At 47.7% G+C, this 27,326-nt stretch overlaps 1 protein-coding gene across 1 annotated transcript in view; it reads left to right on the plus strand.

Moving 5' to 3' along the window:
* LOC123754672 (nascent polypeptide-associated complex subunit alpha, muscle-specific form-like) overlaps positions 1–27,326 on the plus strand; it is a 123,548-nt gene that overhangs the window by 20,564 nt on the left and 75,658 nt on the right. Inside the window, exons 4-5 of the mRNA XM_069326594.1 lie at positions 11,671–11,844; positions 20,306–20,434. Of these exons, the coding sequence (XP_069182695.1) occupies positions 11,671–11,844; positions 20,306–20,434 (303 nt within the window). The remainder of the gene's footprint in view (positions 1–11,670; positions 11,845–20,305; positions 20,435–27,326) is intronic.

Raw genomic sequence — 27,326 nt, forward strand, 5'->3', positions numbered from 1 at the left:
GTCGGTTCTGTCTTTCCGGAGGTTTTCGGCTTCCCGCATCCAACCGTCTGCAGTGCGGGCGGCCCCTTGCGGCTTACCTCCTGCGTGACCCGGATTACGCCTCAATGATGGATCCGTTGTCTTTCAGGTTTGGGACTTCTTTCTCTTTCTGGTTCCGTTACAAGGTTCCGGAGTCGTCCTGGCTGGCGGACTGTCCTATCTTTGCCTTGGAGGCTTGGCATTCTTTCTGTTGTTCCCGCACGCTTGAGTGCCGCGAGGTTTCGATTGTGGTTCAGGTTTTCCTGGGGGCGTGACCTTGAGTACCTCGATGAGTGCTTGTTTGCTTCTGCCCTTCCCCGGGATGTTGGTGTTCTGCAGCTCCATACCTAGAGGTTACCTTCAGGTTCCTTCGGGGACGTCCCTTCCGCCTCTCTCATGATGGCTAGGTTCGTTCCCCAGGGGCTTTGCGTCTGCTGCTGCATCACCGGCTTCCTCTTTGGGCTTTTCGGGGTTCATTTCCTTGGCGCCTTCTCGAGCCCTCGCTCGATGTGTACACGGACTCGTCGTCTCTTGGCTGGGGCTTTGTGACCAGTGCTCATCAGGCCGGTCAGGGGTGATGGGGTCCGTCCTTCCATCGAGCCCACAGTACGGTGCGGGAGTTCGTGACAGTGTGGTTTGTGCTTCGGAGGGTTCAGGTCACCCGCGGATCGATGATCCGACTCCATTCGGACTGCTCCCCGGTGGTTCATTGCCTGAACTGGGGGGGGTTTGATGCGGTCCTTGGCTCTTTAGCGCTGGTCGTTTCGGGTGACTCGTCTGCTGAATTCTCGGGGTTTGGCTGTCCTGGCTGTTCATGTGCGAGGAGTGTCCAACGTCTTTGCCAACAGCCTGTCCTGTTTCGTTCCCCTCTCCACGGAATGGACAGACGACGACGATTCCCTCCGTTGGCTCTGCCAGACGTTCGGGCGCCCGGAATGGGAGCTGGTCGGCCGAGCGGACAGCACGCTGTACTTGTGATCCTGTGGTCCTGGGTTCGATCCCAGGCGCTGGCGAGAAACAATGGGCAGAGTTTCTTTCACCCTATGCCCCTGTTACCTACCAGTAAAATAGGTACCTGGGTGTTAGTCAGCCGTCACGGGCTGCTTCCTGGGGGTGGAGGCCTGGTCGAGGACCGGGCCGCGGGGACACTAAAAAGCCCCGAATCATCTCAGATAACCTCAAGATAGCCCCTAGATGGCTCTCTTCGCGTCGGCGTGGTCGAGGCACCTCGATGTGGCGCCCCTCCCTGATTGCGAGGCCGTCGGGGTCGATGCCTTTTGGCAGGTCGAGTGGGGATTCCTGTGCATTACCTCTTTCCCCCGGTTCAGCTGTTGCTCCAGGTCTTACCAGCTTACCAGGGAGAGTAGTTCTCTGGCCCCATGGTGGCTGGCCCAGCTGTGGTTGGTGCTGCTTGCCTGGTGTCCGAACACAGAGGTTTTCCGCGGCTCCGCCTCTTCCAACAGATCGGGCCGTGCGTCACGTGGCTGGTTCGATCTCAGTCTTTGCGTATGGTCTTTTTGACTCAAGTTTATCATCTCTGTGGTGATTAGGCAGCTTCTTTGTAAGTGTCCCACCTGCGGGCTTCATCTCGGCAGCAGTATGAAGTCCTTCATACTGCTTCTCCCGGCGGTCCTTCCAGTTCTTTTTGTGTCTTTGTCGTTGTGCTTCGCTTTCTGTTTGGGGGTGATGTTGTCCTTTCTCTCTTGGCTGTTCCAGAACTGCCACCTTATGCCTAACACTGTCGCCTCGTATCGTGCTACGACATTGCGGAGCCGCTTCAGCTTTCGTTCGGTATTGATGCTACTTTTGCGCCGTTTTGCAAGCGCTCTCGTGCTTTGTTTCACCTCTGGCCTACTCATGCGCTGCCTGAGCCATCCTGGTCATTGGACAGAGTGCTCTCTTATCTATCTTCTCCTCGGTTTGTTGTGGCCCCTTCGGTTCAGGATTGTTTCTCCAAGGCTCTTTTTCTGTTGGCATTAGCCTCTGGGGGTCCGGTTGGTAGCTCCATGCTCTTCTCTGGTGCAAGGGTTTCTGCTCTTTCGATCTTCGTCATGGTTTTGTTTGTCTGCAGCCGTCTCCTTCTTTTCTGGCAAAGAATGAGATTGCTGCTTTCCGGAGGGGTCCCTGGGTTGTTGATGCTTGGTTGATTAGGCCGGGGGTGCATCATGTTTTGTATCCGGTTGCGACTCTTCGCCGTTATTTGTGCGCCACGGCTTTGGTGTCCGGGGACGCGCTTTGGGTTAATCCAGTTTCCCTTCTTGCTTGTTTGCGGGTGCGGATCTCCCAGGTCGTCTGCAGAGTTATTAACCCTTAAACTGCGCATGGCATATGTATACGCCATGAGTAACATGTCCCACTATGCGCATGGCGTATACATACGCCATAGGGTGCCAGGCACTATTCAAATGGCCCGCAGATACACAGGGTTCACATTAGCTTCTTCAGGGCTCTTGTAAACAGACGCCATATTTTTTTTAAATCGTGGGCAATATTCTCCGGTGTGAGAGGCACAGTACTGTTGGAGTAACCAAGGCTGGCGCACGCAGCATGAGCGAACAGCATTGCTGTTCAGCTTGTGACAACAGCATCGTCGAAAAATGTCAAAATAAATATATTACTGCTATTATTTAGCAATGACAATATTACAGAGGACCCCCTGACTGATAAAAATGACCAGGATTGTGATAATAGCAGCATTGTTGTGATAATTAGCGCTGTGGGAGGAGTGATGCTGAGGGACGGAGGGAGATAGCATTGTTTACTGACTGTGTGGCCACCTGTTAATGTCTGCATTCACCATACCAGCTCATTGGTTCTCTATGCTGAACACAAATATAGATACTTCTATATAATGTTTGTATTCGTGTAATAACAACAAAAGGATTATGTTGGGAGCAGCCATTTGGGTGACGGAGGTGACGTCATCTGCATGATTTGTCTGGCTGTGTAGAGGGTGGCCACTATGCTCTTTGGGCACTCTACAAGCTTAGGTGTACAGTTACGGTGCATACAATATGTAGATACTTATATATAATATGTGTATATAGTGTAATAACACTGCAAACAGTATTGTTGGGGGAGAAAGTTTAGTGTGTGTGACCTTGAATGAGTGAGGGAGCTGCCAGCTGACTATGTGTATAGTGACGACTCGTAGTGCCTGAACTAACTATATCAGCTTAGTTGTACAGTTGTGGTGAACAAAACATGTAGATACTTATATATAACATCTATATATTGTGAATAAAGTATTAAATAGGATGGTGGGAGGAGAAAGTGGGTGAGTGAGGCGTTGTTGAGGGAGTGAGTGGCAACGAGTGGCTGGCTGGTGTGTGGCAGTCACTCCTCGTTGCTTTTCGACTCATAATACCAACTTAGTGGTTCGTTATGGTGACCAAAACATGCAGATACTTATATATAACCTGCGTATAGAGTGTAATAACAGCAAAACTATTTGTTTATTGTTTTAAGAACATAATAATTGAATCACTAATATGCACACCATACTTTTGAGTATAGCGCTGATTCACCTCTTTTACTATATAAATATATCACACTACACACTATTGAATAATATTACTGCAAAAAAAACTAAGAAAAAATCATTCAGAGACATTGAAATAATTAGGTCATAATATCTTTGTGGCAACTCTCACCTGTCAGCTCAGGAGACGCTGACCGGCTCTGACGATCGCTCTGTCAATGCCCACTTTTTGCCAGACTTCCTCGATCTATTGCGCTCAAAATATGTCGCCTACTATTTTTTTTGTATTTTTCACGTGCTCAGGGAACCCAAATTAACATTTTTAGAAGACAAAATAATTTTTTAGAATTTTTTTGTTTTCTTGCGCACAGGGGTGTAAATCTCCTCAGGACCCCTTAGCAACTTAAGGGTTAAGACTAGCCAGCCTGCGGTCTATCCCCGTGCCCACGATGTTCGTAAGTTCCCTGTTCTTGTTGCTGTCTTTGGCAATATGTCATGGGCTGACATTCGGGCGCGGGTTTTTTTGGCGGTCGAACAGGGTCCTGGCTGCTAGTTATTTTGTGAACGTCCCTGGGCCTAGTCAGGCCTGTGTCACTTTGGGTTGGCGGTTGCAGCCGGTTGTCTCGACTTCGAGTTGAGGAGTGAGCAGCGACCGCCTCCCAGGTAAGTCCCTATTCTTTTCATCTGGGTAGTTAGCTGAAGGGGCTCCCCCCAGAAAACCAGCATTGAATGTAATGAAACGCCATTTTCTGGGTGAGACAAGGAGGCTTCCCAGCATCCCTCCCTCCCGGAGAGGGATGCCGGGGAGCGAACACGCGAAAAACCGCCAGTTGGCGTTTTTTTGGGTGTTGTTGACATCCAGCCTAAAAACTGATGGGTGGATAGCTGGCGTGAAGAGTCAGGGGCTACCCCTTTCCCCTCCTGGGGAGGGAGGAGCTGCGCAGACAGCAGCGCGGCAACGTGTGACGTCGTGATCATTTGCTTGTTTCTTTTAGGGGAGTTCTACCCACTTGTTTGGCTTGTGGTAGCAATAATTTCACCAGAATAGGGGTTTGTTTTGGGATGCCTTCCTTTCTGGGTGCCTGACCCAGTCGATGGCAGACATAGAATGCTTCCAACCACACGGGGGTTTCTATAGGCCATTGCTCCCCTTGCCTCTCTGAGGGGGCCCGGTTCTGGCTCGTGGTCCTCGGTAGGCCCACAGAACTCCATACACGTGACTGATGCCAAAATCTGACATTAGCATATCAGCTTAATAAGCTCCCGGGAGCCTCCTGGTCTCACCCAGAAAATGGCGTTTCATTACATTCAACGCTGGTTTTTTTAGACCCAGAAGAAAGTGGGGTACAAAGGTGGAACAGAGGGAATGCATGGTATGGGAACTTGCAGAATGAAAACGTCCATAGACTAAAGTCACAGCTTCCACTACGTTTCCCACCAGAGCTACAACTATGACAGGTAACAACACTGCAGCAACAAGTATGTCCATAATATGTCCACACAATGTATCCACATTTAAGGGACCTCACTTGAAAATCTTGGTTGAAATACATCAAATAGAGTAACCTCATTTATTCCTTTTTGTTTAACCTCATTTATCTTTGCATGCTTGATTGGCAGGAGGTGAGCTCTGTCTTTCAGGTGTTTCTGAGCGGGGCATCCTTTGCCCCTGGTCCATTCCCGCCTATTTGCCCCAGCACTTCTTGGGGATTTGAGCAAGTGGCAGCTTCATTAGCAGCTGCTTTATCAGAGGCCCTTATTGCAGAAGACTACAGGGCATGTTCACACCTGGTGGCTGTCTTTGCCTATCTTGGTCCTCGTGAAAGGGTGTTGCGAGTGTCTTCGTAAGAATGTGAAGTTGTGTGGGTCCATTCTAGGGGTGCAGGCCATGGAGCATGCGGTTCTGGTCCTCTCCTTCAGGAGACAACGGCAGCATTTTATTCGGCCTGCCTCTCTTGTCAACAGGCTGTGCTGGCCCATTCTTTAGATTCCACTTGGTCTCTTACTCCTTTGGCTGCCTCCCTCTTTTCACCTCTCCTCTTTTCCAATATGTTATAGCACAGGTAGTTTCAATAAAAAAAATTCTTGCCATCCTATTGATCCGTTGTGTTTTTCTTGAGGTTATGCCTCTTTTCAGAGATGATCTGGTTAGGTGGAGACCTCGCCTGTTGTCGGCTGAGTTAGTCTTCGGGTGGATGAGGTTCCCAGGCGATGGTGGCCTTTAAAGGTCCTCTGTGTTTAGGGTGTCACATTTAATAGAATCTCCACTAGTACAGTACTATTGAATGAGTTTTTGAAATTCCAATTAATAATTCATCATATTAGTTTGGCTGCTTTGTACAAAAAACAAGATATCACTCCTTTAACCAAAAAATAAGAATATGGTATGGGAAAAATTTTGCTTTGCCTCATCAAGAATACTAGTATATATAAATTGGAAAGTTGAAGGAGATATGGTGATAGAGAAAAGCACAAGGATTAAAAGTGTAAGATAAATAAAATCAGCATTGAATGTAATAAAATGTCAATTACTGGGTGTGACTTGGTGCTTCCTGAAGCTACTATATACTGATAGGGTACCATCTACTAGGTCGCATCAGCCGTGGAGTTCTACAGACATTCCAGGGATCAGTGTCTGAACTTAGCCCCTTCACTGAGGTGCAGCGAGCAGTGACATTATTTATGCCACCAATGGGGAATGCAACCAGGAAGTTGGGGGAGTCAAAATAAACCACTGGTGACTTAAACAGAGACTGCAGCCTTAAGAGCCTCCGTTAGAACTCCTCTCAACTATGTAAAGAAATGAGTGAAATATCTTGAAGTTAATGCAAACATGTTTGACCCACCTTCCACACACATTTTGGGAAAGGGGCGAGACAACTCACAATCAGCTGATGTCTCCACACTTCCCCCTACCCAATGAATTGGAAGAGAGGGGAGAAGGATCAGCAAGTCACCAAGGCTCGCTCAAAGCATTTCATTACCTTCACACCTGGCTTTACTTTTACACCTGGTTTTCTGAGGTAATCCCCCTTGTGATTCCTTGAAGCAAATTACTCATGGAGAAGGAAAACAAATGGGCATCTACCAGGGAGGAGGAAGCACTGCAGAGTCATGGCAAAGACGGTACACTTGGGCAAGAGACATGACCCAGGGCCAAACAAGGGTGCTGGATCCTAGGAACATGATACAGGGCTGCCTGAACCCTGTTTGACCTCCAAAACCCCCGCACCTAAAAACAGCCCACGACATGTTTGTGAATACCACTGACAGAGGTATTCTAAGCACTTCTATGTGCTAAGCATTCTAAGGTTTATACCACATTCTAAGTGGTATTCTAAGATACTTTTAAGCACCATGGGTGTGAGGGTAGACGGCAGACTGGGTAAACGTAAGAACACTATAGACAACCTGAGAAACACGAGCCTTGGAACAAGGGGGCCAAGGTAATAGGATTGATCCACAAGGCATCCACCGAGGCAGAACAAATGGTACGAAGGTAGAAGCGGAGAGCCGCCACTGAACACAGCAGATGATGCACCTCCGGCCAAACCAACCAAGCATCAATAACCAAGGGACCCTTTCTGGAAGCCAACCGACTCATTTATCTCCAGGAAAGAAAGAAAGAACCATCAGCAAATGAATAAACCTCCCACTTGGGCCAAAGAACAAAACTCCCATGTCTGGAGGAGAGCATGAAGCTCTCCCCAACACCCTAAAGCCAGAGAACCAAAAACAAGGATTGGTTTTGGTTCTCATAGATGCAACATAAGAACACAGTTCTAATGTTGCATATGGAGAATCATAGATGTAACATACAAACACAGTTCAGAACCCAGCAGGTTCAGACAGCACATGAGCATGCTGGAGATGAAACAATGTGCGAGACAGATTGAGAAATGGAGTGGAGGCAGTATTCACCATGAGATGTCGATCAAGAAAAGCCAAGTAGAAAGGAGAGTACTACCTAAAGAACAGTGATGAAGAGAAAGAAGGTGGCTAAAGGAGCACCACAAAACCTCATACAATTGCTGAGAAGAATGCTGGGACACCTTCAAAAAAATCACCTGCTTGCCATAGAGATGGGGATAAATATGCATAAAAATATATCAGACATGAAGTATGAAGAGGGCAAACTAGTGAAGTATGTTATGAGGCCGACCCTGCGAAAGATGCAGAGCCACGGAAAATCACTCTGGTTCGGACACCAAGCAAGCAGTGCCTGAAACTAAGGCTGAACCGGCCATCAAGGAGCTGGATGGATCACCCTTCCCTGGCAGGAGGAGTCCAACCTGGCCAGGACCTGGAGCAACAGCCGGACTGGGGAGAAGAGGTACAGGCATTCCCGCCACGACCAGCCCAGCCGTTAGGCATCTCCACCGTAAGGACTCAATTGAGGAATGGAGCCGCATATAAAGGGAAGACATCAAAATCACATCCAGGTGTCGCAAAACTACAGGAAATAGTGGGCATCGACAGTCCACACCTCTGGAGATGGGAAGGAACCGGGAAAGACCATCTACGAGGATGTTGGACAACCCCTAAACACAAATGGTGAAGAGAGCCAAACTCCAAAAACCCTGCTTGATGGGGTTCTGGGAGCTCTTCTACTCCCAGAACGCCTGGCCCGAGGCCAGGCTTGACTTGTGAGAGCTTGGTCCAACAGGCTGTTGCTTGGAGCGGCCCGCAGGCCCACTTATCTGCCACAGCCCAGTTGGTCTGACACTTCTTGAAGAAAATTATCTAGTTTTCTCTTGAAGATGTCCATGGTTGTTCCAGCAATATTTCTTATATTCGCTGGGAGGATGTTGAACAACCGTGGACCTCTGATGTTTATCAGTGTCCTCTGATTGTGCCTATGCCACTCCTACTTTTCACTGGCTCTATTCTGCATTTTCCTCCATATCGTTCACTCCAGTATGTTGTTATTTTTTACTGTGTAGATTTGGGACCTGGCCCTCCAGTATTTTCCATGTGTATATTATTTGATACCTCTCTTGTCTCCTTTCTAGTGAGTACATTTGGAGAAGCTTTGAGATGGTCCCAATAATTTAGGTGCTTTATCGTGTCTATGTATGCCGTGTATGTTCTCTGTATCCCCCTCTATTTCAACAATCTCTTCTGCTCTAAAGGGGGAAGATAGTACTGAGAGGTACTCAAAATGGGACAGTACAAGTGATTTGAATAGTACAGTACAACCATTGTGATGGGATCCCTGGATTTGAACGTTCTCATAATCCATCCTATCATTTTCTGGCTGACACAATAAGAGAAGCTCAGCAGAAGAGCTATATGAAGCATCCAGCTCCAAAGAGGCTGGGACTGAAACATACCTTCTCGGTTAAGACATTGAACCACAGTGGAACAGTCTGAATGGACCTGGAGCCCAGAGGAATCGGAACCCTCCACAGCGCATGCCGCATGGCTGCAAATCCCATAGGGCAGAGCAGGGTGTCACAGAACTGAACCCTGAAAAGCTTTCTTTTCAGGAAGCTAGCAATCCAGCAACCGACAAAAAAAGGCCAACAGGGCCTGTGCCCAACAACTGCAGTGGCGTAAAAAATAAAAAAAGGCTGCCCCAGGAGCACCACATCAGCTGCAGCACCACATCTTGCTCATATGGGAAACCAAGAAGGCAAGGCATAGGCTCATGTACAACAGTACAAGCAACTTTCGAGACACCTGGGGCTGACTCAACATCAGCCTGCAGCATAGTAGCAGGACATGGCTGCTGGGGCAAGGGAAAGCAAAACTGACCAAGAGTCCATCACCAGGCGCAGCCAAGACCAAATCTGGGACGGAATCAACTGGGACTGGTTCCAGCTTCCAGAGAAAGCAAATCTGGTGAGCCAGGACAAAACCAGGTATTCCTTGCTAGCAGACAGGTGGACCAGCAGGGAGCCCACACCAGCCAGTTGTTGAGGTAGGCCAAAACCCAAACTCCCAATGAACAAAGAAGAGTTACAATGACCTCAGCCAAGCATTAGAATGTGCATGGAGGCAGATAGAGCCTAAACAGGAGAACCTGAAAGTGGGAAACATGCCACTCTTAGACAAACCAAGCCAATCTCCGAATTCTAGGGAAAAGTCATGCCCTGGAGGTATGGGGACACCTTCCATGCAACCACCTCAAGGACAAGACGCCCAGGACAGAATGGACATTCTGAATGAGGGGCAAGGAAAGAACAGGGCAGCCACGAAAGGAAGAGGAAGAACGGAGGATTGGAAAGTCCCATAACGGGACCAGGAGAAGGTATGAAAATCACCGAAGCAACATAGCCGATTCGACCTCGCCAGAAGCCACTCAAACTGAGATGACTAGATGGGTGCAAGGAAAAGAAGCCCAATAGGTAGGACGTGAACCTCCAGAATGGGGAGGGACTGACCAACTAAACTGTGAGACATGGGAAACTACCTGAAAAGCCCACACACCGGGGGACCAAGAGTCAGCAAATCAACTGAGGCACCCCCCCCCCTTTTTTCCCAATGTCTTGACAAAAGGGGCAAACTATGAAAGGGCCGACGTGACCCGCAAGTAGTCAATACCAACCAAACAGAGCGAGCACAACGCTGATTCGACGGATTCAGAATGGCCGAGGGAAGTGCTTGCAACTCGGTTTCTTGGGAAAAAGAAAAGAAGCAGGGTGAACCACACCCATAGGGGAAAGGAAGAGAAGATATAGCAAGAGCCAAGGTAGAAGTTACCAAGTACGTTCAATTCGGGTCCCTAACTACCACTGGGGGCAGTTCTGGGGTATTTAACTGGGTACACAACTCAGACCACTGCAACCTAGAAAACCAAAATGAATGGCAGTCACTGCTGGTAAGCCTGAACCTGATTAGGAGGGCCACAAGAAAGAATCATGTGTGGAGTGCAAACTTCCACAGGACTCAGGGTCAAAGGTTTCTCCGAACCAATAGGCAGCATGTCATAGACAGAGGGACTAAACATTATCACATGGCACAGACGACATTGAATCCTCAAACTTGCACGAAGGGAGAGTAGGTACGTGAGATCCATGGGAACACCGAACCTGCGGGAGATTAACAGAGTCTGAAGTAGGGAGGTACCCAACAGGATACTCAGGCACTGTGACGTTTTGCTGGTTATTTACTTTTGATATACACTAAGTGAACAAGCCAACACAGCCTGGTGCATCCGGCTGTGAAGGCCCACCTCAGCTTGCTGTAGTGCATCACGTGAGTGGCCAGTGCACCTCGCCAGGCAATTGTTGCACTTGATAAGTAAGAACAGGAAAGTCCAAAGACTCCTGGCTCACCTCGGGTGAGGGCCACTACAAGCAAGGAGGACCTCTAAGTGAGCGACTCCCAAACACTCCAGGGTAGATAACCCTAGCAATGCAAAGGCTTCCTGAGGGGACAAAAACCTTAGGGAGCACACAGGAAAGATAACCCAGATAACACACATGCAGCTCCAAGCCTTTTTAAATCCTGGCTCACATTACACTACAGGTACAAGAAATACCACCACTTAGCTAAATCAGCAGAACACTGGAGCCAGAGTGGAAGAGAGGCAACTTAACACCCACTACATCATCATAGAACTAAGAGTTGAGATGCTGGCTGACCGTGAGCTGCTGCCTTCCTTCCCCCTTAAACAAGTGGGGGAGGCAGGGTGAATGAGTGTGTGCTAGTTTCAATAGATTTCAAGATTTCAATTGTTTGTTTGCATAATTTTGGGGAGTTCTTTTGGTGGTTCTCAAGGCTGCAGTCCCTATTGAAGCCAGCAGTGGTTTGTTTTTACTCACTTTCTGGTTGCCTTCTCTGGTGATGACATAAATATTTAAGTGTTACCACTTCCTACACCACCGTGAGGGGTCAGGTTCAATCGCTGGTCTCCAGTAGGCCTGTAGAACTCCGCAGTTGATGCGACTCACTAAATGGTACCTATCAGTATATGATAGCTTCATGGAGCCACAAGGAGCTTTACCCAGGAAACTAAAAATATGCAGCGAGAGAAAAGGTGAAAAATAAAAAAATAGTTGCTATAGTTGTGTATTCTGTTAAATAGTTGAAGAATCTTGTTCCTAGAAAGTTCTGTAGTTACTCCTTCCTTTCAATCAGTGCAATGTTAGCTGGTTTATTTTATTACTTCTTATGTAATTCGACCCAAATAAATCTCATTGTAATGAAGTTTACTTTTATTTCAGGCCACATGAAGTGTTTGGTCGTGAAGGACTTGGTCACAAACAAGAAGTTGGTGTAACTCCCCGGTTTCGAAACCGAATCTTAGGCATTATACGTGACTTCTGCCAAGGATCTGGAATTGAAGAGCTTGCATTTTCACCAGATTTTTCAAAAGAACAACGAGCAGAAATACATAAGTAATTTTTCATTTTTTTTAATACACACCATGTTAAATGCTGGGGTGCATTCTTGTAAATGTGAGCATTGCCAAAATCAGCATATTAAGGGGTCATTGTAGCATATTCCTCATAGAGATGTATTCCTGACATTGTAGTTATTTACCTAATCCAACATATTAAAAATTCATTGGGATGCTGAATCAATAATGCAGGTGATAAACATGATTTTATAAATACTGCTGCATCTATGCTATAATGTGTACTCTCCCAAAATGTTCTACAGTTCATTTTCTGCTGGCTTTTTCTAGCATCTTGCATGGAATTCCTGTTAATGACACTGATCTATAGTTTAGTGCTTCACATCTGTCTTCATTCTTGAATATTGGAGCTATATTTGCCCTTTTCTAGGTTTCCAATAGCTCTTCTGTTTCACTGTGGTTAGTTAGGTACAGGGAGTCACCAAGGGGCTCCTCCCAGACACCAGTGTTGAATTTAACTAAATGCCTCTTTCTGGTAGAGGTCTGTAGTTCCCTGTCTCCCTCCTGCTCTCCCTGAAGGGACCTGATAGCTGAGTGGACCGCACTTCAGATTTCTTAGTCCTGAGGTTCTGGGTTCGATGCCCGGTGGAGGCAGAAAAAAATGGGCAGTGTTTCTTTCACCCTGATACCCTGTTACCTAGCAGTAAATAGGCACCTGGGAGACAGCTGCTACAGACTGCTTCCTTCGGGTGTAACAAAAAGAAGGCCTGGTCAAGGACCGGGCCCGGCGGGGATGCTAAGCCCAGAAATCATCTCAAGATAATCTCAAGATAACCTCCTCTGTTGGTTTATTGGTTATTGTCCATAAACTTCAGATTGACTTTGGCACCAGCTGTTGGCTGGGGGCCTCCAGGTCTTGTAATGGCAGCCATCAGTGCTGCCTAATTGTTGAAAGAACTAATTGTTGTAGCTGAATTGTTTATGTCTTCAAAAGATACAATTTGTTTATGATACAGAGATACACTTATGTCTTCAAAAGATACAATTTGTTTGTCAGAAAGTTTTGTCTGGGACAAAGAACCAATTAAGCTTATCAAGGTCTCTCCAGGCTAACAACTGATGTTATTCAGAATACATCCAGTAACAGTTGCCTAACTCCCAGGTACCAATTACTCTATTTACTACTAGGTGAACACAGGCATCAGGTGTACAGAAATGTGCCCAGATTTCTCACCCTGCGAACTGCACTTAACAAATGCACTATAGGCATCAATGGATTTGTAGATACAGCTGGAAAATATAGACTACTGTGTGCAAGATAATCACAATAACTTGTGATTTGGTTGTGTGTACGTATCTATGTAGGAGAAATATATCAGAAATAATCTGAACACTGGTCATTTAACACACTTTCAAGGAGCACAGTAGGTAGTCCTTGGAAATGTGCTAAATCATGACAGCTCTCAGAATACTGCAATTTCCTTTCATTTCTATCATGTGAATACTTGTACACACTAACCCCCTCCCCATCCGGCCCGTTGGCGTCGTGAGGGGGGCTTCGTGGACGGCTGCCGGAGTGTGATGCTCCGTGGAGCAGTCCTCTGTCCTTTTCTGGCCTTGCACTCCTGCTGCTGTCTTCTCTAATTGTGCCAGGTCGCTTTTCCTTTTCATTATGTTTCGTTTTTCTCCCCCCTCTTCTCCTATCTGTTTGTCGTTTCCTGCCGACCTTTTGCTTGTTTTGGATTGTTTCTTTGGACTTCTTGTATTTTGATGCCCGGGTGCTTGAGGAGGCATACTCTTGCACCCATAGAACTGTAGTACCCAACGTCTCGAGCGAGGGGAACCTTTTATTGTCAATCCCCCTTTCGTCGCTGAACCCGATCTCGACGGACTGACGGTTCTTAAGGTGGCGTTTGTGGGGCGTATACTCACGACGCACCCCTAGGGGGCCCCGGCATGATCGGCGATAGCTTCCTGTTGGGTGTCCTGCCTCTAATTGTGGCTCCATGGTGGGTATGGGGGCACATTCGTGGATGAATTTATCACTCTTCGTACCTATGTCGTTGAATGCTTTTGTTGTACCCTCTCAGGCTCGTGGGGTGGGCGACCAAGCCCCCGAGTCGGCCTGTCTTGGAAGATCGGGCTCTGTAGCCTCCGCTGCATTGGGCCCCGACCTTGCTCCTCCTTTGGCCTCTCTGACTCCTTCCCCTGGCTCCCCTCCCTCCTCTGTGGTTGGGTCTAGCCCCAAGCCCCCAGTGGTGACTACCTCGTCCCCTGGCGCGGCTCCATCTCTAGTTGTAACTACTGCGCCTTTTAACCCTCTCTCTCTGGGGGTTCTCACCGCCGTCCTCGTCACGGCCGCCCTCGCTCGATTCCTTCCAGTTCTGCTACCTATCAAGCCTTGTTTGGTCCTGCTTCGTGGGCCAAATATTTTGATCTCCTCCCTCTTGATTCTGCGCCTCCTGACGATTTCTCCCTCCATCGACATCTCATTGATTCCGTGGATGCCTCCATTACTTTCAACCCCACTCGTATCGGTACACGTGTCGTTGCTGCTCCTTCTCAGGATGCTGCTTCCCGCTTGGCTGCCTTATCCTGCCTTGGCGAGACCCTGTTCGGGTCTCGAAGAACGCTCAGTTGAATGCCAGTGTTGGAACTATTCTGCTCCCGCCCCATGTTGCGACCAGTGTTCGGGACCTGCGCGACTGCCCACGATGATATTCGACATGTCCTTGCTGCCCAGGGCCATTCTATTCTCCAGGTGGACACGTTTACTCGTCCCCCTCGTGGTAGTCGCCGTCAACCCCTCCAGGTTGTGAAGATTACCTTTGATGGTAGGACCCTTCCAACCTCTGTCATTCTTGCTGGTGCCAGGTGCTCTGTCCAGGAGTACATTCCTTCTCCTCGGCTCTGTAACAAGTGCTGGAGGTTTGGGCATGGTGCCCTCCCGCTGCTCCGGGACTCTGTCTCTCTGTCCTTTGTGTGGTGGCGAAGGTCACTCTAAGTCGGAGTGCACTTCTCCCCAGGCTCGTTGCCTCAACTGCGGTGAGGCCCATCCTACCGTCTCCCGTGTGTGTGTCCATTACAAGCTTGAGGCAGCCGTCCTCAACTTGAAGCACCGGGAGCGTTTATCTTTTCCTGAGGCGAGACGCCAGGTTCGCCGGCTCCCACCTTGTGCTAATCTCTCTTATGCTCGCGTGTTGCGCTCTTCCTCTCCTCGTCCTTCCCACCTTCCTCAGACTCACAACCGTTTCCGGGCCTTGGACCCTGATATGCCCACTGCCCCCTCCTCTGTTCCTTTGGGTTCTCTCCCGAAGGATCCACCTCCTGGTCCTCTGTCTGGGGTTCCCCTTCTTTCTACCCGGTCTGTCTTGTCTCCTGTGTCTTCTTCCTCGTCTCCCTCCGTTCCTCCTTCCATCCTTCCCCTCCGTCTCTTGACTCTCCCCGCCGCCTGTTCGGTGTGGGCTGATGTCCATTGCTCTCCAAACGGCCGTCATGTGTGCTCTCATTCAGCTTCTGTTGAGACGCTAGAATCCGTTGCCCAGTACGTGGTTGCTGGGACACCTGTCTCTTTAAGTCAGAAGCGTAAGCCTGGCTCCTCTCCTTCCTCCTCCCCGGCGGGTAAGAAGGTTTCGCTTTCTTCCTCGGCCCCTACTTCTGCACCTCTCGCTCCTTTCCCTTCCATTTCGGTGGTTGCGCCCCCTGTTCCTGCTATGGAGGTTTCTTTAGCCCCCGCTTCCCTCTCGGTTGCTGCCCTTGCTGAGGTGCGCTTCCCTCTTTCTACCCCCCTCTCTTCCTGCTGCTGTCCTTGACTGCTTCCCTCCGTTGTCTCCTCCTCTTCCTCCTCCGGACCCCACCCGCCCACCTCTGGTCTGTTCTCCCGCCTCCTTCCCTCCATCTTTGCTCAGTTTACCCATGCCCCCTAACCCTGACTTTGCTGACCCTGATCCCGACCCTGATATTCTTTAATTAACGTGCTCTGTTGCTCTTTCGCCTTTGTTTCTTCCTTGTTCTCTGTTTTTGTCCTTTCTCTTCTCGTCGATGTCTCTTCTTCAATGGAATGTTTGAGGTTATTACGCCAATTTCCTCGAACTCCAACTTCTGATTTCGCGGTTTTCGCCCCTTTGTGTCTGTCTCCAGGAGCCGATGCTTGGTGCTCGTCCTGGTCGTTTTCGTGGCTATTCCTTTCTCCCCCCCCCCAGCCGTTGCTGGGGCTTCTAATTCTTCTGCTCTCTTGATTCGTGCTGATGTTCCCTTTGTTCCTTTACTTTTTCCTTCGCCTCTCCATTGTTCTGCTGCTCGTGTCTTTGTGGGGAAATGGTACACAGTTTGTTCCATTTATCTCCCCCCGAGTGTCCCGCTTTCTCTTCCTGATTTGAAATACCACCTAGACTCCTTGCCGGAGCCTGTGCTCCTGCTGGGTGACTTCAATTGTCGTCATTCTCTTTGGGGTGACGTTCTGACGAATACCCGGGGTCGCCTTCTTGAGCGTTTCTTCTCTCTTCTTCCCTGTCTCTTCTGAATTCTGGTGAGCCCACTCATTTGGACTCTCGGACTCGCACCCTTTCTTGTCTTGATCTATCTCTCTGCTCTTCTTCTCTTTACTTAGATTTCACGTGGCAGGTTCTTGATGACCTCCATGGAAGTGATCATTTCCCCATTCTTGTTTCCTTTTTCTCTTTTCGCCCTTCCCTCTCTTTCCCTAGGTGGCAGTTTCCTAAGGCGGACTGGACCCTATTTACCCTCAGTGCTGCTCTCTCTGACCTCTCCCTTCTGCCTCTCTCTCGCGCTCTCCTCCTTTTTCATGACACTGTCTTCAATGCTGCCCTCCGCTCTATTCCTCGCTCTTCCTCTCGGGGTCCACGGAAGTGCGTTCCCTGGTGGAATGCGGACTGTGCTCGGGCTGTCTGCTGTAAGCGTGCAGCCTGGAAGAGGCACCGCCGTACGCAGACGACCGATTCTTTTCTTTTCTTTCGGAAAGCGAGTGCGGTGGCCCGTAGGGCCCCCATCCGTACGGCTAAACGTGAATGTTGGGCATCTTATGTCTCAACAATTACGTCCGAAACTCCTCTGCCCCAGATCTGGAAGCGTATCCGCAAGATAGCGGGTAAGTTCGTTCCCGATGTTTCACCGGTCCTTCACCTCCATGATACTCTTGTGGTGGACCCATTGCAGGTCGCTTCCATACTGGGTTCCCACTTTTCTTCTGTTAGCTCTGGTCTTCATCTTCCCCAATCTTTCCTTCTTCGTAAACCTGTCCTTGAGTCTCGTCCTTTAGATTTCTGCACTCGTCTTCAGCTTCCCTATAATGATCCCTTCTCTCTGAACTTCGTTCTGCCCTGGCCCTCTGCGGTTCTACGGCGGCGGGCCCCGATGGTATTCATTATGAGATGCTTCACCATCTCCCTCCGTGCACGTCTCCGTATTTACTGAGTCTGTATAATTGGATCTGGGAGTCGTCGTCAATCCCTGAGGACTGGCTCGATGCCGTTGTCCTCCCTGTTTGCAAACCGGGGTCTCTGGGTACTTCCCCTAAGGACTTTCGCCCTATTGCCCTCACACGTTGTGTCTGCAAACTCTTTGAACGTATGGTTAACGTTCGTCTGATGTGGTTCCTGGAACACCATCACCTCCTCTCCCCTTCTCAGTTTAGTTTCCGCATGTGCCGCAGCACGACAGATGTCTTGGTGAACTTGGAGGTCTATATTCGTACTGCTTTTGCTGCGAAGACCTCCGTTGTTGCCGTCCTTTTTGACCTGGAAAAGGCTTACGACACTACTTGGTGGTATCATATTCTATCTCAACTTCATTCTTTTGGCCTTCGTGGTCATCTCCCTCTCTTTCTCCGCAGCTTCCTCTCTCGTTGTTCCTTTCGGGTGCGCCTTGGTACCGCTCTCTCTGCCTCTTTTCAGCAATACGAAGGTGTGCCCCAGGGTAGTGTTCTGAGCACTACTCTTTTTCTGGTTGCCCTCAATGGTCTTCTTTCCTCTCTTCCTTCAGGTGTCTTCTCCGCTATGTCGATGATCTTACCCTTTGCTGTCAGGGTGATGGTTTGCTTCAACTTGCGATTGATGCCGTGTCATCTTGGGCCACCGATCATGGCTTCAAGTTCTCTACTTCTAAGACTTGTGCCATGACTTTTACGTGGAAACGGGTCGTTCTTCGTCCCTCTTTGTCACTTTATGGTCATCCCCTCGAGTACAAAGATTCCGCAAAGCTTTTGGGGTTATTCCTTGACACTCGTTTGTCTTGGTCTCCCCATATCTCTTACCTCCGTGTTGAGTGCTCTAAGGCCCTTACCCTCCTTCGGGTCTTGTCCCATACTTCTTGGGGGGGCAGATAGGCGCACTCTCCTTGCTTTACATTCCTCTCTTGTCCTGTCTAAGCTCGATTATGGTTGCCCTGGTTACTCGTCTGCTTCTCCTTCTACTCTTCGCCGTCTTGATGCTTTGCACCATACTGGGTTGCGCCTCAGTTCTGGTGCCTTTCGTTCGACTCCCATCCTTAGCTTGTATGTTGACACTGGCTTCTGTCTCTCCAAGACCGCCGTGATCGCTACTGTCTTCGCTATCTTGCGCGGTCCTTACAACATCCTTCCTCTCGCCTCTGTCGTGCTTTAACTTTTACCCCTCCTGCGGTTCCTGTTCCTCTTCACCACCTCCCTCTTTCTGTCCGGTTGTCTCGCCTACAGGACTCTCTTTCCGTTCGTATTTCTAATGTTTCTCCTCGTGTTGTTCCTTCTTTGCCCCCGTGGAGAGTCCCTCTTCCGCGGTTTTGTACATCCTTGACCCGTATCACTAAAGCTTTTACCCCTCCTACGGTTCTAAAACGCCTTTTCCTTGAGCACTTTTCTTCTCACTCCCACTCCGTTTCTGTCTTCACCGATGGATCTAAGTCTGCGGACGGTGTTGGCTACTCTGTTGTTTTTCCTGATCGCACTTATATGTGTCACTTACCTCCGAAGACTAGGTAAGTCTTCCTTTGTAGTTGTTGTTGACTCTCGTAGTGCCCTCATGGCTCTCGGGTCCTTTAATCCGGTTCATCCAGTAGTTGTCGAGATCCAGCATTGGCTGTTTCTTGTTCACAGTAAATTTAAGTCTGTTGAGTTTTGTTGGGTTCCCAGCCATATTGGCGTGTCTTTAAATGAGCGTGCGGATGCTGCCGCCAAGGAAGCTGCCCGCTCTTGTCCCATCTCTCGTAAAGGTATTCCATATTCCGACTTTTACCCGGTTATCCATTCCTCCATCCTTACCCGTTGGCGGGCTTCTTGGTTGTCTGTTACTGGTAACAAACTACGTACTCTTAAATGTTGTGTTTCCTCGTGGCCGTCCTCCTTCCACTGTAACCGGCGGTGGGAAACAGCTCTGGCGAGGTTGCGTATTGGCCATACTCCCTTTACCCATGGCCACTTGATGGAGCGCCGCCCTGCTCCTTATTGTCCTAGTTACATTGTCCCTCTTACGGTCGTGCATGTCCTTCTTGAATGTCCTGACTTCCAGGACGAGCGTGTGTCTTGCTCTCCGACCGCTCCTCGCAGTCACCTGTCCCTCAATAGAATTCTTGGTGACTCGGATACTTTTGATATCGTTCGCCTTATGCGTTTTTGTTCTCGTATTGGCATCCTTGGTGATATTTAGCGCCCTCTGATTATTTTGCGCATTTGATGGTGCTACATAGCCTTCCCGGTTTGGTGCCTTCTTTTGATAATTACTTACTTGTACACACTACAGTATATGTAAAAAATTATTACTAGGTGGATCATTATTTAAATATGTAGGTAGATTGACAGATAAATTAAGTAAGCAGCTAAATATTTACATAGGTATGTACATGTCTATAAGAAGTCGAGTCTAGCTCAAGTATGAGTACTATAAAGAGTACAAGTTGAGTACTATAAAGAGTACAAGTCGAGTACTATAAAGAGTACAAGTCGAGTACTATAAAGAGTACAAGTCGAGTACTATAAAGAGTACAAGTCGAGTACTATAAAGAGTACATGTTGAGTACTATAAAGAGTACAAGTCGAGTACTATAAAGAGTATAAGTATGAGTACTATAAAGAGTACAAGTTCGAGTACTATAAAGAGTACAAGTACGAGTACTATAAAGAGTACAAGTACTATAAGAGTACGAGTACTATAAAGAGTACAAGTACTATAAGAGTACGAGTCGGGTACAAATACGAGTTCTATAAAGAGTACAAGTACGTGTACAATACAGAGTACAAGTTGAGTAAAAGTACGAGTACTATAAAAAGTACAAGTCGAGCCTGGCCTGAGGCTGGGCTCGGGATGCACACGTACTCCCGAGTTAAGTTACTCTCCAGTTAAGAAAAAGAGTTTCATTCCTGCAAATAAGTTGTTGTTCCTGTTGATTCATATATAGGTAGCTAAATAGGTAGGTCAGTAGTTAAATATATTGGTCTATAGAAAGAATGAAGCAATTACTGTACATACTGTTCCAAAAATTGTAAAAACCCTTGACTGTGTTTTAATTTTCAGAATTGCACGTCGCTTTAAGCTGAAGAGTGTAAGTCATGGTTATGAAGAACAGAGATATTTGGTCCTATCGCGCAAATTTTCAGCAAAGCAACTCATTCGAACACTTCTTGAGGAGGGACCAACAGACAAGTACAAGCTTATTCCTCCTCATTAAATGTGAACTAGAAAACCATGACTCATCACAGAAACATTATTTAGTTGAATTAGTGTTTTTCTTGAACATTTGTGCTCATTGATGTTAGAAATGTAATGTGATTTTTTTCACAGTTTTTAGTAAATAAGAGTAGTCAATAAGCATACTGTAATTTTATGGATTAACTACTGCACTGTGCACCTGGTTTCGGCAAAAACTTCATAGTGTAATTGTTAAGGACATTTTTGTTTTTATAAATGTTCAGGTACAGTTTGTCAAAATGTTTCCCAACTCAACCATTTTCATTTCAAAACACAAAGAGTGATGAAAACATTAAAAAACATTAAAATTTAGCCTAATTAAAAAAAAAAAAAGCACAACTCTCAGAGCACCTCAAGGTGCTCTGCGCAGCATGGTAGTTAAGAACTAATATACACCACTGTATTGTACAGAAATTACATGCATTGACTCCAGTAATTAATTACAATAATAAGTACAGACAAATTTTTAGGTGACCTTAATGGTAGTTAAGAGCTAATATACACCACTGTATTGTACAGAAATTACATGCATTGATTCCAGTAATTAAAATAATAAGTACAGACAAATTTTAGGTGACCTGTTTTTCTCTCACTGTGTGATGTGACTTTAAATATATGTAGCATACAGATATATATATTTAAATATATGTAGACTTAAAACCACGAAGGAGAAATTCAAGATGCATGTGTAAAGTTATTTCCCGCTCGTTTCATCTGCTGAATCTCTACCAGCATCCAGGTGACCCAGACAAGTACAACACTTGAGGAAGCAGCGAGGTCAACAAAAGTCACCTACTATACTGACTCTATAAATAAAAGATAACTTTCCCTTGTTGGGAAGCTTTTGTAGGTGCTGTAGTATAAAATACTTGTAATTTGCATATTATCTTTTGTTAATAGATATGGAAATAGGATCAATTGTGGTTCTTACTAGGAAATCTTTCCTGGTCTGATTTTTTAACAAAATCTAACATTTTTATGTTAGATTTTGCATTATAACATCAAAATTTTTAACAAAATTAAAAAAAAAAATTGAATGTAGTCCTTTTATGATTGAATTGTTCAATAATACAAAAAATGGGTTTGTGATGGTTGGTCGAGTACTTGATGAGCTAGTTACAAAATTCAATGCATATCGTCACATCAACAATGGGCTCAACACTGTACTTGTGGTCGATCTGGAGCCCATTGTTGATGTGATGAGGTGCATTGAATTTTTTAATAAGTTCATCTAGATTGTTACTTGCTTAGCTAAATGAATTATGGGGTTCAGTCCCTGAGCCCATTATGTGCCCCTGTAACCCTTCCACTACTGCCCACAGGATGGGTATGGGGTGCATAATAAATGAACTAAACTAACTGATGTTCAAGCAATAGACACACAAAATATATTTGTCATATTATCCTCAATGTAATAGCTGGAATACTTCTGTTAAACTTAATTTTCATCTTGGTGATTCAAACACACTATTTTGATAAAAGTTCAAATTAAAATTGTTGAATTATATGACTTGAAGTTTAACATTGTGAGATTAACCTTGTATATAAAACTTGGTAAGTGTAACAAGGGTAAATTTAATAATGTGTAACTTCCAGGGAGTAAGTCTGACAATGGGGACTTACATTGGTAAAAGTGCTACCTTGAGTAAAATAACAATGTAATAGAGTAACATTGTTTGAGCTTAACCTTGTATTGCCGGATGGGGGTCTGACGGAGCCCCACAAACACCAGGCTACAGCAGCCTTCCAACCTGGCATGGCACCCAGGGCCTAGCTGGTGCACCTGCACCTCAGTGTGAGAAAGGCACTGAAATACAACTTGATAATAGGTAATAGGCCGCATGCTACTTATCGGCACCTATGGCTCGTGGATATCATCCGTGTCACTGCTCCTTGGGCGTGTTCTGGGAGAGTGACCTTCTGCATCCATGATGCGTTCATTCCCAGGGCTGTGGATGTCCTGCAGTCAGTGACCTGTATGGGAGGCTGCTCAGTGGGTGGATGGATTCCCGCTCCCACATGCTGTGAGGGAGGGCATTAGGAATTAGGCCTTACTCGCAGGAGGTGGGGGGAAGCCCCACTCCGGGGAACTGTAAGTCCCAGCAACGGGTGTCGGTCGAGTATTCAGCTCACAATACCTCACGTGTAGTGTACGTCACACCCAAGGCAAGGCTCCTGTAAGAGTAAGCCATCAACAGTAAAGCAAACCATCGTGGCAGACCGCTCCCCAAAGTGGCTGGACACTAAACCTAGCTTACAGCTCAGGCACCAGCCAAAGCTAAAGGGCGGGATGGGAAGATGGGAAGGATGTGAAGCCTAAAGAAAAGTAAACGTGACACATAACATAGAAAGTATTAGATATTATGAACTGGGACCATAAATGGGAATACTGTGGATAAATACTGGGAATAACAGTAAATAGCTCCCGCCGGGGACAACCTAATACACAAGCAAGGTAACATAAAGTTAGGTAGCAAGGAGAAGTAAATTAAACATGGGATATATTAAGTGAATGAGTAAAGGAACAGGGAACAAAGAATAATATATATATATCCGATGAAAGTGAAGGAGCACAATAAAGGAAACAGGTGTTTGCTGTACCTCACTAGAGGGTACAGCACTCGCTGCTGTAACTGGCACTCACTGGCAACAAGCCTAATAATGTAAAGTCTGGTAATAACTTGTGAAGGATGTGATGGCTAAGTGACACAGGAATAACATTAAGGGTACATGAACAGGAAGTGGCAAATGAGTTGAAGAAAGATACTAGAGCAGAGAAATGCATTAATCTAGTATCATAAAATAGTGCGCCCACGGGAAGTGGCACGAATGCTATGCATGTCGGTGGTGTTACAAGAACATAAGAACACTAATGTTTTGTACTCACACAAACCCAATGTACCTTCTTGTATATAAAGAATTAAATAAAATAAATGACAGAGCATGCTGGAGCTAAGAGGGTTCCACGCGAGTGCCTTGAAAGACATCACACAACCAGAACAAGAGTGAACCCGTGCTTCTCCTTGAGGGGGCCCGCCTTCCTGGGGTGGTGTGCTGAAATCTTAGAGGAAAGAACCCTTATCACATGCGTGGACTAAGTACTTTGACCTCCATCCTTTGGATTCGGCTCCTCCTGACGATTTTTCCCTTCATAGGCATTTTGTAGATTCAGTAGATGCCTCTGTTACCTTTAACCCCACCCATCTTTGTACCCGTGTCATTGCTGCTGCTCCTCAGGATGCAGCCACCCGCTTGGCCGCCTTATCCTGCCTTGGCGAGACCCCTGTTTGGGTCTCAAAGAATGCTCGGTTGAATGCCAGTGTTGGCACTGTTCTCCTCCTGCACCATGTTGTGACCGGTGTCAGAGATCTACGAGACTGCCACGAGGATATCAAGCATATCCTCGAGGCCCAGGGTCATTCTGTCCTCCAGGTGGATACATTTACTCGTCCCCCTCGTGGTCATCACCATCTGCCCCTTCGGGTTGTGAGGGTTACCTTTGATAGTATGACCCTTCCGCCCTCTGTCATTCTTGCTGGTGCCAGGTGATCCGGTCAGGAGTATATTCCATCTTCTCGGCTCTGCAGTAAGTGCTGGAGGTTTGGGCATGGTGACCTCAAATGCTCTAGTCCTGTCTCTCTCTGTCCCATGTGTGGAGGCGAGGGTCACTCTAGGTTGGAGTGCACTTCTCTCCAGGCCTGCTGCCTCAATTGTGGTGAGGCCCACCCTACCTTCTCCCGCACGTGTATACGTTACAAACTTGAGGCGTCTGTCCTCAACTTGAAGCACCGGGACCGTTTGTCTTTTCCTGAGGCTCGGCGCCAAGTTCGTCGTCTCCCCTCTTTCACTGACGTCTCCTATGCTCGCGTGGTGCGCTCTTCCTCTCCTCACCCTTCCCACCTTCCTCAATCTTACAACTGTTTCCATGCCTTAGACCCAGACACGCCCACCACTACCTCCCCTGTTTCCCTCTGTTCTGCCCCGGAGGGTCCCCCCCTCTTGGTTCTCTGTCTAGGGCTCCCCTTCTTTCTACCCAGTCTGTCATGTCTCCTGTGTCTTCTTTCTCCTCTGTCTCTTGGCTCTCCACGCCGCCTGACTGTGTGGGCCGATGTCCATCGCTCTCCTGGTGGTCGGGTTGTTCGCTCTTGCTCTTCTCCTATCGAGACGCTGGAGTCTTGCCCAGTACATTGCTGCTGGGACGCCTGTCTCTTTGAGTCAGAAGCGGAAACCTGGCTCCTCTCCTTCCTCCTCCCCGGTAGGTAAGAAGGCTTCACTTTCTTCTTCGCCCCTATCTCTGATTCTATCGTTCCTTTCCCTCCCGCTTCGGTGGTGGAGTCCCCTGTTCCTACTGCGGGTTTGCGGGTGTTTCTTTGGCCCCCAGTTCCATCTCGGTTCCTGCCCTTGCTGGGGTGCCCTCCCGTCTTTCTGCCCCCCCTCCTCCTCCTCCTCTTCCATCTCCTCCTCCAGACCCTGCTCGTCCACCTCTGGTCTGTCCTCCCACTTCTTTCCCTCCTTCTTTACTCAGTTTACCCATGCCCCCTAACCCTGACTTCGCTGACCCTGATCTTGTCCCTGTGCTTCTTTAACGTGCTGTGTTCCCTTTTCACCTTTGTTTCTTTGTTGTTCTCTGTTGCTGTCTTTTCTCTTCTTGCCGATGTCTATTCTTCAATGGAACATCCGTGGATATTACGCCAATTTCCTTGACCTCCAACTTCTAATTTCACAGTTTTCGCCCCTTTGTGTCTGTCTCCAGGAGTTGATGCTTGATGATCGGCCTGGTTGCTTCCGTGGCTATTCTTTTCTCCCCCCCCAACTGTTGCTGGGGCCCATAATTCTTCTGCTCTCATGATTCGCTCTGATGTTCCCTTTGTCCCCTTACTTTTTTCCTCGCCTCTCCACTGTTCTACTGCCCGTGTGCGCCCACTCATTTGGACTCTCGGACTCGCTCCCTTTCCTGTCTCGATCTTTCTCTGTGCTCGTCATCCCTTTCCTTAGATTTCGGGTGGCAGGTCCTTGATGACCTACATGGCAGTGACCATTTTCCTATCCTTGTTACTTTTTTCTCTTTTTGCCTTTCTCTCTCTTTCCCTAGGTGACGGTTTGCCGAGGCTGACTGGCACCTCTTTACTCTTCGTGGTACTATTTCTGACCTCTCTGTTTTGCCTCTCCCTCGCGCCCTCCTCCTTTTTCATGACACTGTCTTTGATGCTGCCCTCCACTCTATTCCTCGCTCTTCCTCTTGGGAATGCGAAAGTGCTTCCCCTGGTGGAATGTGGACTGTGCTCGGGCTGTCCGCTGTAAGCGTGCGGCCTGGAAGAGACTTCGCCGCTGGCAGATGGTCGAGTCTTTTGTTTCGGAAGGTGAGTGAGGTGGCCCGTAGGACCATCCGTGTGGCTAAACGTGCTTGCTGGATGTCTTATGTCTCCACCATTACATCCGAAACTCCTCTACCGCTGGTCTGGAAGCGTATCCGCAAAAATTGCGTGTAAGGTCATTCCCGATGTCTCACCGGTCCTTCCCCTCCATGGTGCTCTTGTGGTGGACCCGTTGCAGGTCGCAACCGAACTGGGTTCCCATTTATCATCCGTTAGTTCTGGTTCTCATCTTCCCCAATCCTTCCTTCTTCGTAAGCCTATTCTTGAATCTCGTCCTTTAAATTTCTGTACTTATCTTCGCCTTCCCTATAATGATCCCTTCTCTCTCTCTGAGCTTCACTCGGCCCTAGCCCTTTGCGGTTCTACGGCGGCGGGCTCCGATGGCATTCATTATGAAATGCATCGCCATCTCCCTCCGTGCACGTCTCAGTATTTACCGAGTCTGTACAATCGGGTCTGGAAGTCGTCGTCAGTCCCTGATGACTGGCTCGATGCTGTTGTCCTCCCTGTTCGGAAACTAGGGTCTCTCGGGTCATCCCCCAAGGACTTCTGCTATTGCCCTCACGAGTTGTGTCTGCAAGCTCTTTGAACGTATTGTTAACGTTCGTTTGATGTGGTTCTTAGAACACTATCACCACCTCTCCCCTTCTCAATTTGGTTTTCGCAAGTGCCGCAGCACAACAGATGTCCTGGTGAACTTGGAGGTCTATATTCGTACTGCTTTTGCTGCGAAGACCTCCATTGTTGCCGTCCTTTTGACCTGGAAAAGGCTTACGACACTACCTGGCGGTGTCATATTTTGTCTCAACTTCATTCTTTTGGCCTTCGTGGGAATATCTCTCTCTTCCTCCAGAGTTTCCTCGCTTGTCGTTCCTTTCGTGTGCGGCTTGATACCACTCTCTCTGCCCCTTTTCGGCAGTATGAGGGTGTACTCCAAGGTAGTGTTCTGAGCACTACTCTTTTTCTAGTTGCCCTCAACGGTCTTCTTTCCTCTCTTCCTTCTGGCATCTTCAACGCTCTCTATGTTGACGATCTTACCCTTTGCTGTCAGGGTGATGATTTGTCTCTCCTTCAACGTCGGCTTCAACTTGTGATTGATGCCGTGTCGTCTTGGGCCACCGATCATGGCTTCAAGTTCTCTACGTCTAAGACTTGTGCTATGACTTTTACTCGGAAGCATGTAGTTCTTTGTCCCTCTTTGTCGCTTTATGGTCATCCGCTTGTGTACAGGGATTCTGCTAAGCTTTTGGGGTTAGTCTTTGACACTCGTTTGTCTTGGTCAGCCCATATCTCTTACCTTCGAGTTGAATGCTCTAAGGCCCTCAACCTACTTAAGGTTTTGTCCCATATTTATTGGGGAGCGGATAGGCGCACGTTCCTCTATTTGCACTCCTCTCTCGTCCTGTCTAAACTCGATTTTGGTTGCCCTGCATACTCTTCTGCTTCTCCTTCTACTCTTCGCCGTCTTGATG

This window comes from Procambarus clarkii, chromosome 18, assembly GCF_040958095.1.
Source record: "Procambarus clarkii isolate CNS0578487 chromosome 18, FALCON_Pclarkii_2.0, whole genome shotgun sequence".
NCBI classification, from domain to species: Eukaryota; Metazoa; Arthropoda; class Malacostraca; order Decapoda; family Cambaridae; genus Procambarus; species Procambarus clarkii.